At 43.6% G+C, this 13768-nt stretch overlaps 1 protein-coding gene across 6 annotated transcripts in view; it reads left to right on the top strand.

The window, feature by feature from the left end:
- The window catches only part of bbc (choline/ethanolaminephosphotransferase 1 bbc), an 87354-nt gene that overhangs the window by 28701 nt on the left and 44885 nt on the right, over positions 1 to 13768 (top strand). For 5 of the 6 annotated variants that reach the window (XM_075690895.1, XM_075690888.1, XM_075690894.1 and 2 more), the window contains exons 4-5: positions 2415 to 2499; positions 7673 to 7804. In XM_075690895.1, coding sequence (XP_075547010.1) covers positions 2415 to 2499; positions 7673 to 7804 — 217 coding nt within the window. Of the gene's footprint in view, positions 1 to 2414; positions 2500 to 6339; positions 6472 to 7672; positions 7805 to 13768 lie in introns of all 6 variants that reach the window. The other variant, XM_075690889.1, reaches the window with a different exon arrangement.

Raw genomic sequence — 13768 nt, 5'->3', positions numbered from 1 at the left:
CAAATAGTCCGTGGGACAAACGAGTGGCGGAAGGAGGACAAGAACAGAAAGGACTTACGCATTGAGGAATGAACGGGAAAGGAAGCGTGCTACTGCCGTTATGAAGGAGATGAGCTTTTTCAAAAAACAAAGTGTTGGCTGATGCCAAGATGTAGGTGTCCCTCATCCAAACCAAAATAAGCTCTTTAAAGCAGTGAAACACAACACTAAGGCATCGTGCGCAGGCTGAGGGTATACCTCAACTGTCCTGACATATATGTCAGGGCAGTTGAGGTTGGCTTACGAGCTGTTGAGAGAGAATCTCAATTGTGACAAAGTTCGGGCCTCATACTGCTGAGCTTGCGGTCAGTTGATAGAAATAGTTCAAATTCTAAAATATTTGCTTCTGTATACATTTCCTTTTTATTCGTATTTGAGAATGTCCGACTCCATTTGTAATTTTGTTCGAAGACATTTTATTTGCTGTACATTTTACTAACCCCACCCCCTTCTATTCTCTTCTTGAATAACATAAACACTGCTCCTTAGTATTCAAATTGGATTAAGTCGGTTTCGTTTTAAAATTTTTTCATATGCTTATTAGAGAGTGCCAGCAACAGGCGCCATGGTTTCAGCCCGTCTTGACATAAAGCATAGTTCATCACTCAGGGAATTTCGCAAGGGCACTCAGGGAAAACCTGGAAAACTCAGGGAATTTGGAAATGCCAACATGGTAGACACCCTGCTCGTACTGGAAACGCTCAAGGAAAAACTGGCACTGGTGTCTATGCGCATTGCAAGTATGACTGTTCAGCTAGCATGGGCATGATGATCAATATGTCTGAAGTGTCATGGCTGTGAACAGCCATCTACGAGGTAATTATTTCTTGCACATTTGTTCTATGGCAATGGTTAGCCTCAATTAGCCACTGATTTTTGCCATTCAACATTTCTCAGGATGTTACAAAGAACAGGAAGCCTAAAAATACTATTTGCCTATAGGCAGTCTTGCTGCTCAGATATTGTCTAAACTTAGTGACGCACATATTTAAGTGTTCAATTGTGCAATGCTTGCATAACGAAATGACTTAATTGTTGACATTTAATGCTTGTAGCACTAAAGAAACATCATGAGGCTAGAACGCAATGTAATGAAATGACAAAGAATTGTAATAGAAAAGCCACAACGCAATTTATTAATAGAGCTGTATCAAAATTGTAGAAAAACCCATCTCCTACCCATAATTCCCATAACAGGTTGAACAACTGCACTGCCAGGTTCCCTTTTAGTATTTTTAGTGTGAAACTTTGGGGTCTCAGTGGCTGCTTGCCATTGCAAGCAAAATTAATTCGTGTTTGCCGAGATTTCGTTGCACATTCTGAGGCTAAGTGGTTGCCACTATCCAACGGGCACTCGCTGTAACAAGTCATAGCCAGTCTTGTAGCTTACTGTGATTATTACTGCATTTGGACAAATATAGCATTTCTTTTTTCACCGTAATTTAAGTCTGACAAAGCACCTTTTCAATTATGTTCTTTTTTTTTCAAATTTTGGTTTTAGCTTACCAAATGCTGTTATCTCAGCTGCCAGGTGGCAAAGCACAGCAGGAAAGACAGCTTCTGAATGGCTCGAGGTCATCATCATCATCATCAACCTATTTCAAGTCCACTGCAAGATAAAGGCCCTTCGATATCCAATTACACCTGTGCTGCGCCATCCGATTACAACTTGCACCTATGGATTTCTTAATTTCATCACCCCCCCCCCCCCCCCCCTAATCTTTTGCCGTCCTCGACTGCGCTTCCCTTCTCTTGGCACCCATTCTGTAAACCTAATGGTCCACTGGTTATCTAACCTATGCATTACATGACCTGCCCAACTACATTTCTTTCTCTTAATGTGCTCTCTGATCCACACTGCTCTCATCGTGTCTCTCAATGTTACGCCTATCATTCTTCGTTCCATTGCTATTTATGCGGTCCTTAACTTCTTTTCCAGCTTCTCTGTCAGTCTCCAAGTTTCTGCCCAGTATCTTGGCACCGGTACAATGCATTGATTGTTCACCTTTCTTTTTAGTGATAATGGCACGCTTCCAGTAAGGATCTGAGTATGTCTGCCGTATGCGCTCCAACCCAATTTTATTCTTCTGTAAATTTCCTTCTCGAGGTATGAACAATAACAAGGTCATAAGAAATATGTTAAATCTGGTCAATCAATTGGGAATGCTTGGGAATATCTTGGGAATGCTACATCTAGATTTTTGCTGATAGCATTTATGGCTACTGTGCTTAGGCAAATTTTTAGGCAGGGATTGTGTAGAATTAACCTGCTGTTAGAATTGGAAGGCAGTCAATTTAGTGGGATATTAACTCTGTGTGCTGCATTCTTTTCCAGTGTTGGATGGTCTCTTGTTTCCACGTGTTTCTCTCGGCAGGTTTGATGTGACGGAAGCGCAGTTCTCGGTGATGATGATCCACATCGTCTCTGCACTCTTTGGCCCCGACATTTGGGCAACCAAGGTGGGTGACTCGGGCTGAATTTTTTTTTTCCTACTAGAAACTCCCTTTGATTATTTGAGTTGCTGCTGACCTGTGAGCTGTCACTTTCAGCGTACATTTGATGGTGTGTGTGAGCCTTTTTTTGCTCAAGTTATTCGCTGAAAGAAGGTAGCACCGTTTGCTTGACATGAGCAGTTGGATTGCGTGTTGGATTATTTGTGTATTGAATGCTGTCCTGAATTGCTGTGAAACTGCTGTTATTGCAATGAACGTTCACATTGAGTGGCCAGATCAGCAAAAAAAAATCTCTTAGACACCATTGGTGCTTTTGTTGGCACAAATGAACTTTGTTGACACAGGGGCGCCTGTTGTGCTATGAACCATGCAGTCAACTAAGCTAGGACCGTGCCATTGTTTTGTTCCGGGTGTTTATTCTTCCAAGTACTAAAAGCAGCTACTATATTAAATTAAATTTTATATTTAATGCTTTAAACGTAGCTGTTAAACTCGGGACCATGTCCTGCCGCAGTCCACATGTGTGCTTCGGTTCTGTAGCTTTGCCAGCACAGCAACTGAAAGCTGTCCATGAGCGTACAGAGATGGAGCATAACTAAGATATTCGCTGCCATTGCGACCTTTCCTCTCCTCTGTGATGTGTGCTTACAACACATACTGCAAAAACATTGCGACATCTAGTGGTGTTTTCTTGTTGCTAGGCATAATTGTTTTCTACATTATACACAAGGCGCGGCCAAATGCGAATGTATAATAAAATCCAGCTCCGTGCATAAGTGTAGAGCTTCTTGAAGTTCGCTCTTAAGGACGAGTAACAGCATGAGAAACGAGACGAAAAAAGGCCGACAGAGGCAGGAACTGATACACAAGGGATTATTAACATGGCGACAACATGAATGTACACGGATTCACACACTAGTATCGCCAGCTAAAGATGGCGGATGCATTAAGCACAAAAATTTAAAACTGTATTGACAACATCAGAAGCCTGTCTGCCACTTTTTTGCACCTTGTTAACACCATAATAAGAAAGAAACCCAGAAGACTAGCCCACTTTGCCGCCTTGCTACACCACGTTTCTTTTAGTTGTCAAGAGCAGAGTCATGCTGTAGTGTACGGATGATACATTAGGCAAGACCAGAAGGTCTTGCCTAATGGTCAAGTACTGTTGCACATGCGTGCATTTAGCCGGACAGAAGGCTTCTTACCAGGCAGCCAGCCACAGTTGCATGCGGCCACACAGCTGCTGGACTCCACACATTGTTCTGGGGTGTGCTCGGAAGACAACGACAGATGAAGCTGGACTGTAGGTGATACATATAACAGAGCCCTTCTACTAGACATAAACCTTAAGCACAGCACTTTAAAGTAGGGGTGTGTGAATACTGAATACTAGTAGATTTTGAATCAAATATCGAAACAAAAAAACAAAGATGAATATCAGAAACCAGATACTCTTTTTTTTTTTTTTTTTTTTTTTTTTACAAAACTTCATGCTTACAAATTTGGGGCAGGACAACATAGTGCGGCGCATGCCCGGGAGTCTCCTAGCATTGCATAACAAGAATGTAGCAAGCTATCAGTAACTTAGATACATAGAAATCAAAATATACAGTATGGTCTACTCTTATTAAAGGGAACGCCAAATTAGTGTGCCAGCACTGATTGCAGCTCAGTTGTTGTATATGAAGGTCTTTTAATTTTTTTCATCAATAGGGTTTCTGTTGAACAATGTAAGTGCTTTATTTCCTCTGAAACTAGTCAATGAGTGATGTCCTGCTATACTGAATAACAGTGAGGTTCTCAGTTTAATAGGGGGCCTGTGTGTTGTGGCAATCTTTTATTTATTGCATAGAAAATTTTGCTTTCCAGATTTTCTCATAATACAAAAGGGCTGTCACAACCTTACAGCAGCTGGGTTATCGTAAGGCCAACCTGCGTGACAGGCGAAATGATTGCGCACCACCTGACTTCATCACCACTCTGCGCGTAGCTGGGGCTGACGGCCAATAGCAGGCGCTATCCGCACAGTTTCATTGTCAGGTTTGGCACATCATTTGCCGCCTGTCAGATTCTGATATCGAAAGGGCCAGTCCCCTTTCCACTCGGCCCTTATTCATCTGACGTCTGCACATGGGCATGCAACTGTCTTGCAATGGGTTGTTCAAAGCTACAAAAAGACACCGATGTGCATCTACAAATGGTGTCACGAACGAGAGGCTTACGAGAGATACATCGCAAAGATGGTGGCCATGAACAACTTCCGTACACTACCATCACTGTACACTCACTTTCATTTGCGAGGTGGTTTCTTGGCTTTCTGATTGTTGTGGGGCGGCTGTGATTACGTCAGTGTCCATTGTAGGGGTTCCACTCTGCATGCGGCTATGGCTGAAGGCGAGCTCCAGATCTAGCCCCACACAGTTGCTCCGTGGTACTCCCCAACCCATAGCGTGGGAATCACGGCTACGTTGGGTTTAAATGAATAGGGCAACCAATGGCGTCAACTGTAACAATGTTTATTGCTAGCAGCAATAAAGAACACTGGCAGAGGGACGTCCTCTCTGTTATAAGTAATAACAGGCTGGCCTCGTTGCCCGGGATAGTCAGGCAAACAAGGTCACTAGCAGGTTGCGGCAGGTACTCCAGTCCGGCAGGTTAGGGGTCCAGTTTCAAAGAGAGAGGGTCTCCCCCGGTGGCGCTGTTTTGCACCTTTTTACCTTGGCAAGGGGAATGTCTTCCTCGCCCATCAGCTACCTTCCTGCTAGTCAGGGAGGAAGGGTGCGCGTGCATTGCGAGAGTGAGGGAGAAGCGGGAGAAGGCGTAGTGCGCCTCTCCAGTGTCTACGCCGGCTCTCGATGCAACCGCGACGACGCAGGGGAAGATGGGCGCGTGTGCTCCCCACACCGTTCACCTCCAAACTGATGTCCAATGAAGTGATGCCAATTAGGCCTAATGGCCTAGGCAGTGTGGCAGTGACAAAAATTTGCCACTGGCCAATGTGGTAACGGGCTGCAAGCAATCGTGGAGTGCTTGCTGCAGATACGTTCAAACGGGTCGATCATCAGTGATTGGTCCAGAGATCACATGTGTGGGTTAGATTGACGGCTCTTCAACTGGTGTGAAGTGCGTCGCCATGTATCCAACACCGTGTATCTGCTCGCATCAGCAGCTAATCGGCCCGATCTTTATGTATGCTCTTGCACTTTATGAAATATGCACTGCTATTGTTGCTGTTCCCTCTCTCCGTGTCTCGTTATCATTTCAATCGGTCCCGTCGACCCAGACACACCTTGTACCCACAGAAATAGCCTCTGCCAATGTGGCACCATTCTGCGAATTGCGGCATTAGGGTGCTCTGTGCACTATCCCGCACAGGGCCGTCGTAGGGGAGCACGCGCAGTGACTAAGTCCGTTACCGCTTCAGCCAGGATGGCCTATCCATGGCACGTTCGGCCCTACTTTTGTGCCGAAAATGAAGTGAAACGCTCACTTGGGTGGCATGGAGCATGAGGGGCTCTACATTGACTATATAGAATATTCCAAAAGTCATAGTAGATACTCAATTCGCGAATAAAATTATTTGGACATTCACTATGAGATTCGGTTAGAGTATTCGCACACCCTTACTTTATATTCCTAGTACAAAAGCCTTGGTTATATGTAGCACTTGCAATCTGAACTTCACCGTCACCGTCAGTGCCAGGTGCCATTTTCACACTCTGTGTTGTACCTGCGGGAGTGAAATTTCTGTTCGGTGGTTTTGCCCAAGAAGCAGTCCACACATTGCACGGCGACAACAACAACAAAAAATATGTGCCCTGAGCTGAGCTGTGGGCGCTGCAGGTTCCCGTCATTGAGCTGCCACTCAAGTTTCTGCCTCTCTGCTCGGGTCTAACGGCAGGCAGCATTGCCCTCTTCAGCTATGCCGGGACCATCTTCACCGGTGGGGTCGGCAAGAATGGCTCGACAGTTGCCGTAAGTCGGGGCAGTGTCGTCGACCTTTCGCCAGCGGAGCGCCTTCTTCGTCAGGTTGACGTCTGCCTTCTCTGTGCCTGCGCTGCTTTGGAGAACGCCTCTAGCCGGCAACTCACTTCTGTCATTAATCAGCCTTGTCTCTCTGGTGTTTCTTGCGTTTAAAACCAGGCACGGTGCTGTGCATGGGTGGTTGGTGAACAGACGGGCAATCTTGTCTTGTTTTGACTCTTAACCTTTTTTTTTCAGCGACCCACTTCACTGTGCTCAGCTTGGCCTCTCTTCTTTTTGAACATAACTGTACAGACAGGATACGTTGGCAGCAGTTCGAGCTCTTTTTTTTTGACAATTGTGCACTCAGGTCAATGCACATTGGCTCGTGCTGTTTCTTGCCCATGCTTATCTGTGTATGACAGTAAAAGAAGTGGTCTACCTTTTTCTCGCAAATCGAAATTTTTTTGAGAGAGCTTATACCAGAGCTAGTGCATCTTTTGTTAAACTTTTCTCGAGGAGGCACTTTAACAAACTCCCATTCCATAACTTTTATTTGAATGGTATATGAGACAGTTAAGCTGGGAGAAAGTGAAGAATAACAGGCTATTTTTTAGCTAATGTGATTGGCTGTTAATTGTGTCTGCAGGTCAATTTACTACTCACCGAAGCCTTGTGTGCACCGCTGTGCTGACTTCTTGTTAGCTTTAGCTTAGTACCCGTTTTGGCTGGTACGGAGATTTCCTCAGATGGCCATCCATTTAGGTACTAAATTCTTTGCCACACTTGTCATTCACCATCCATTACCGGCTAATCCTGTTAATAATGCAGGCGGAGCGTCACTCTGACCACTGAGGTAGCATGAAAAGGAAAAGCATCGGAAAAGGCATTGCTACGATATCGTGACCCAGGTGCCCGTACAGTCGAACAGGGCGAGGTCTATACTAGGCTGCATAAGGGGTCTGTTTGTGCAGGTGCCTCCTCAATGGCTCTCTTCTGCCCCTTTCAACTAACTGACTGCCTCTTTTCCTTCTCTCTTTCCCCCTATCACCTGTTTACCTTGTGCGTCTTCCCTGACCTTCGACTGACCAATACGAATGGATGAATGTCGTCTTTGCTGCTTCTGCCTGTCTGCCCTCCTCCTGGCCGGTGCTTGCACAATGGATTGCACTGGAAATGTGATGACCGCTGACGGTGGTGGTGGATGCCTCAGCTGCCGCTGTTCAATGTGGAACTACGGCTACTGCCCGTGGCAACGGCACTGTCCGTCTCTGCCATCATGTGGTATGCAGACATCATGGTCATTCTCTCGGGCGGCGTGGGCAAAAACGGGTCGACCGTGGCTGTAAGTTAACACCTGCCCATCTGAATGCGTGTCTGCATGTGTATTTATAAGACCACCAGTTCCAGTTTGTTTCTTTAATAAGTAAATATACATGCTTACACAAGTGTACGGAAGGAGGTCCCAGAGCATGTGGCTAAAAGGGGACCTCCTATCTGAAAATATACACATTAGAGCAAATACACAGCATAAAACAGCAATATAGTAGTCACTAAGTGGAAGATTATGCAAAGTAAATATAGTACAAACTGCAAAATAATCTAAAGTCAATAACTAGTCGTAGAATTAACAGTAGTTTAAGGCATTCGCGACAGAACAAACCAAAAATATTTATAAAGGCTACAAATGAAAAAGAAACTAAAGAAAAGGGAAAAATAGAAAGGAAATGAGCAGGAGTGAAGTGAATAGCTTAGATATGTGAATTATTTTGGCTGTCTAGTAGAAAATGAATGTTTCCTTGAAACCTAAAGACGAAGAGCGCTTGACATCTAGTGGGAGGCTGTTCCAAGTACATAATGCTGCGAAATATCCAGATTTTTTTTTCCATAATTAGTATGTATATTAGTGGCAATAAGAAATTGTTGTTAGCGGCAAATCTTGTGCGGTTTTAAGTTAACCAAAGTAGCCTCAGAAATTATATTTACTGGGGGAGGATTATGTGTTACCTTAAATAACATTACGGCTAATTTAAGTTTCCCGAGATTATCTACTGAAAGTATTCTGTGGTTGGGAGAAGCATATCAGCAGCATTGCAGTAGAATGAGCTGAACGACAATATCCGGATGGCCTGATTCTGAATGCTGTAGTGGTGCTATATGAGTTGGATGTGTGTTACCCCATGTTGTAATGCAGTAATTGAGATGACTGCGAATAAAAGAATAATACAAAGTTAGCAATGTTGGTTTGCTAAAATAATACCTAGATTTAAGTAAAATTCTAATATCAGGAGAAATTTTGCGCTTCAAATAGGCGATATGCTTCGTAATTTTAATATTGAGTCAGGAATTATACCAAAAAATGAGCATTCATTAACTGCACTGATGTCAAAAGACTTTGGTTGACAGTGGGAATGAATTCTGGTGTTCTATGATTCGAATGAAAAAGCATAAGACGTTTTGGTAGGATTTATTCTTAGCGAGTTCAGCTAAGAATAAATGTCATGTCAGCCTAGTTGCCAACCCGCCGTGGTTGCTCAGTGGCTATAGTGTTAGGCTGCTGAGCACGAGGTTGCGGAATCGAATCCCGGCCACGGCGGCCGCATTTCGATGGGGGCGAAATGCGAAAACACCTGTGTACTAGATTTAGGTGCACGTTAAAGAACCCCAGGTGGTCAAAATTTCCGGAGTCCCCCGCTACGGCGTGCCTCATAATCAGAAAGTGGTTTTGGCACGTAAAACTCATAATTTAATTTTTTTATAGCCTAGTTGCCACTTGCAGAATGCCACATTCAGTCATGACACATTTAATGAACAGAAGGTCACATTGTGTGGATTAGGGTTTCTTTAGATTTAGATTTTTTTCTCCTCCTTGTAATCATCTTCAGTAGAGGGTAGACAGTATTCAATTAATAATAATAATAGTAATAATAATAATAATAATAATAACAACAACACAACAACAATATTAATATGAGGGTTGATTAGAAATAAGGTTCCCAAAGAGCTCCAGCCACACTGGAAGGTGCGAGCCGAAATCCGGCAACACTGCTGCGCTCGGCTGTTCCCCCACACTCTGTTCCTCCTGGCCGCGCTTCAGTGCGCCACTCATTCTTGGCTCAGCAGCCGTCCCATTGTTGATCCCACCAAGTGCGAAATTCGTTTTGCAATTCTCTTTTTCCATGCCAAAGGGACTCCACCCGTGGATATTCATTGTCAGTTGACAGAGGTGTATGGCAACAAGGGCATGTCCGTTCAGCACGTCGGAAAGTGGTGCAGGGAGTTTAGTACCAGTCGGAAGGAAGCTCACGGTGAAGAACAGAGTGGAATACCATCAGTTTTGGAGGCGGTTATCGAGATGGTTCAACGCGAAGTGCTTCAAAACAATAGGATCACCATCCCGGAACTTGTTGCTCATATTCCTGGGAGTTTTTACGGTACAGTGGAAAGAGCTCTGACTGAAAAATCGGGGTATCACAAGTGTTGTGCTCGATGGGTACCGCGGCTATTGACATCAGACCACAAGAAGAAACACCTTGACTGTGCTCACCTGTTTCTTCAAAAGTGTCAAGAAGATAAGGAAGGATTGTTGGACTCCATTGTTACGGGAGACAAAACTTGGTGTTTCATATCACTCCCAAAAGAAAACAAAAATTCAAAAAGTGGTGTCACCCGGAGTCACCATTCGCAAAGAAGTTAAAACAAACTCCTTGTTCTGGCAAAGTCAAGGCCAATGTTTTTTGGGATCCTAAGGGGATACTGCTGATCAGTTTCATGGAACATGGGATAACAATCAACTCAGACAGTTATGGTGCAGCACTAAGAAAACCCGGGCGAGCTAACCAGAACCGCTGGTGAGAACAACTGGCAGCCAGTGTAACGCTGCTTCACAACGACACCCGACCTCACGTTCTTCAAACCCAGAAACTTTTGACAAACTTTGGGTGAACTGTCATGCCCCACCCACCATACAGCGCAGACCTCACGCCTAGTGATTATCATTTGTTCTTCAAGTTAAAGGAACATTTGAGTGGCCATTGCTTCCGGAGCGACAACGAAGTCAAAGAGGTGAAACGCTTCAACGGGTTGGCGGCGGAGTGCTACGACATTGGGATACAGAAATTGTAGCACTGTTTACAAAAATGCATATAAAAATATGGTGATTATGTAGAAAAATAGAGAAAAGTTTCATCTTTCCAATGATGTAAATTTCTATAAGAATAAACAATGTTGTGTATTTCTAAAATTGATGGGAACCCTATTTCTGGATCAACTCTCGTAGTAAGGATAATAATAATTTGACAAATGGAAGGACACATTTAACGAGCACAAATGTCAATGCAAGCAGTCGATAAAGAATAAAGAAATTTGAGTAATAATTTGCTTTAAAATACAGTTTGAAGAAGGTGGGGCAATTTAGGGTCTTTATATCAATAATTGTGGATTTCAAGAGAGCTGCATGTTCCCTTTCTTTGTGCGTTAAACAACTGATTGAGTTCCTGCTCCCAGCACAGCTGCTAGCAAGAACGTAGAGTGCTGTTCAGAAAAAACTCAACTTTATATATACCAAGACTGTGTAGACCCTTTTCACTGTGATCCCGTGGGTTCCACCACATAGTGACATGTCGATTGCTGGCCTCTGTGTTTACGACGGATGTGCATGACGCCCTTGTGTGGTTCAGCAAACCTTTGTTTTGACAGATATTGTAGACAGTGATTGGGTAGCTGCCACCAAGCTTTGGCTTCAGAGGACGTGTAAGCACTTTCAGTGCTCGTTACGCCTTGATGAAATGGTGCAAGCAGCATGCACAGTGCTTGTCCTAAAAGCGACGCTAGAAATTTATTTCTCAAGCTGTCCAAAATTTCCACTTACCAATAAGTCAGTATCAGTGTTTTGCTGTTCTTTCTTTAATTGGCAGACACCTTGAAGCAGCGGCTTGTCATGTTCCTGACTCGGTAAAGTTCCTCGATGCAATCACTATGGGATTATTTATTTTCTGCCTAATCGCTCGCAGGTGTGCTTAGTTACAATAGATTTGTTCTCGTTGTGCACAAGGCTTGGAATTGGGTCTTCTGTACTTTGTAATAGCATGTAGCAAAAATTTATTATCGCTAGTTAGTCACTTACTCTGTGGGCCATCATGAAATGTACAGCTTCAAACATTCGTGAGCTGTCGGTGTAGTTGCCGTCACCCATATTTCAGCGCATTGACGCAAGTTTGCACCCGTTCACTTAGTCTTCATACATCGACGATAGAGTGGGCGTAAGTCTGCGTGTGAGTTGGGCTGGATATGTGCAAATAAAGTGTGAGAAACTTACTTTGCCGGGAAGCGGTGCCATTCCCTTTGTCATTGTATAACGAGCAGTACTAACTGTTGCCGACATACAGGGGTTGATGTCCTTACTTTGGAGCTTAGTGATACAACGCTGGCGGATCGGTGAACTTTTTTTTATCCTTGAGGAAAGCCATGCATCATGAAGACCCAGCAATGCATGCAGTCCTTAATTAGCAGCGGTTAGTAAACTTGCTCACACAAATTCGTATCGTTCCTCAATATGCCATTCACTATTTTTGCAGCCAACTACTGCACACGTCTTTCGTCTCTACTGTTCCACATTTTGCAGCATGAATGGAGCGCAATGCGCAAGCACCCAGTTTGATTTCGGGCATGTGAATGCACAGTAGCAGGGCAGCAGCAGTGATCGTTTCACATTCGTGCGCCTTCACTGAGGCAATGTGCAGCCGGAAGCATCATCTCGTACCTCTTGAGCAAACCGTTCCACAGGAAGGGTCTATGGCTTCTAACATTTCTCGTTGCTTGGGGTTCTAGTGCCAGTTGCTGTTTAAGTTGCCATTTTAATTGTTTAGTTTCTAGCTTTTAGTTTTAGTTTAGTTTTAGTGCTTAATTTAGCTTTGCTGTTTAGTAGGTTACTATTTTACTTGCTCACCACTGCGATAATCAGTCACCAAGGTACAACTGTGACGTTATTTATAAACATATATTGGAACATACAATAAATTTCGGACAGTCAACAAAACAACAAAAATGCTTGTGCTAAGTTTCGCTGAATAATTGAACTTTTTTACACAGGTAGTTCACTAGCTTATATGAAAATGACTCCATTGACAGGAAAGTATATTAGTCCTGGCACTTTTTATGATTTAGATTTTTTTATGATTGTTCTTTTGGCCGAGTTGTTGCAGCATATTTGGAAAAGACGGAAGTACGAACCGTGAGACCAAAGGGAAGATAAAATTGACAGGCACTAAAGGTTACAAGGCACCTTAAAAGCTATTAAAATCCAACTTAATGGCGCTTCCAAATGTGGGCAACATCTCCTAAAACATTTTGCACTGCAATTTCTGCAACTGTTCTCATCTCGTCATCGAAGGCATTTCTAATAAAATTGGAATGACTGCAGGAATGAGCTATGTAATATGCAATAACATGAAAACTGACTATTGTTCCTGTCCGTGCAATGCTTGTGCAGAATGTTTAAGTGAGAAATGGAGAAAGTATCCCGTGAGTGTCAGTAGGGATCAGCTACCTTGGAATGATAGCACATTGCAGAAGAGAAATTGCAACGAAAAATAAAATATGCATAATGATGGCCCTTGGGCATTTTTTTAAATTGAGGCTAAGCAACCCTCAAGGAACATTGATTTGAAAGCATAAGAGCTGTGTGAAAGAACTGCACTGCAAACTTAATTACAGGGAGGTTTCCTAGAGCAGAGAAAGTGGTAGGTGGGCTAGCTGGGAGAACTGCTTCATATGAAAGCATTCTGTATAATTTTATATTGTGCAAGTAGCAGCTAAACTTTTGTATATTGCTATAAAAGTGGAAGTGTCCCGAAAAGTTCGCACAAATAGCTGTTTTTGATGCCGAAATTGAAAAAAGAAAACACAGACATTACCATTTTCCAAAGGTGTTTCACAGCTCCTTGGCGTGACCTCCAAGATTAGACAGTGCCTGTAACGCAACTCTTGGAGGCAACATGCTGGGGCTTGCGTCATAGTGCTACCCAGTGGGTGCACACATCTCCTTGGTTGCTGTTTAGAGGCTGCTAATAAGAAAAATTTTACAATTACCGGCACTGTGGCTTTGCCAAGATTGCTTCAGTAATTCATACTACTCGGTTACAACTAATTCAGCCAAAGAGAAATTTTGTTGCGAGAGAGAGAGATGCAAATGAGAGAAAGGCAGGGAAGTTAATTTCATTGCAGTTGGCCCTTAACACAGTGACCAGAGCATGTTGCCTGTAGTGTCATTTTGCGACATTTCATAGACAGTCCGGTGTTGTGACAACCC

The sequence above is a fragment of the Dermacentor variabilis genome, chromosome 4 (genome assembly GCF_050947875.1).
Source record: "Dermacentor variabilis isolate Ectoservices chromosome 4, ASM5094787v1, whole genome shotgun sequence".
Classification (NCBI taxonomy): Eukaryota; Metazoa; Arthropoda; class Arachnida; order Ixodida; family Ixodidae; genus Dermacentor; species Dermacentor variabilis.
The sequence above is the reverse complement of the archived record's forward strand: the minus strand, read 5'-3'. Positions and strand labels throughout refer to the sequence as shown.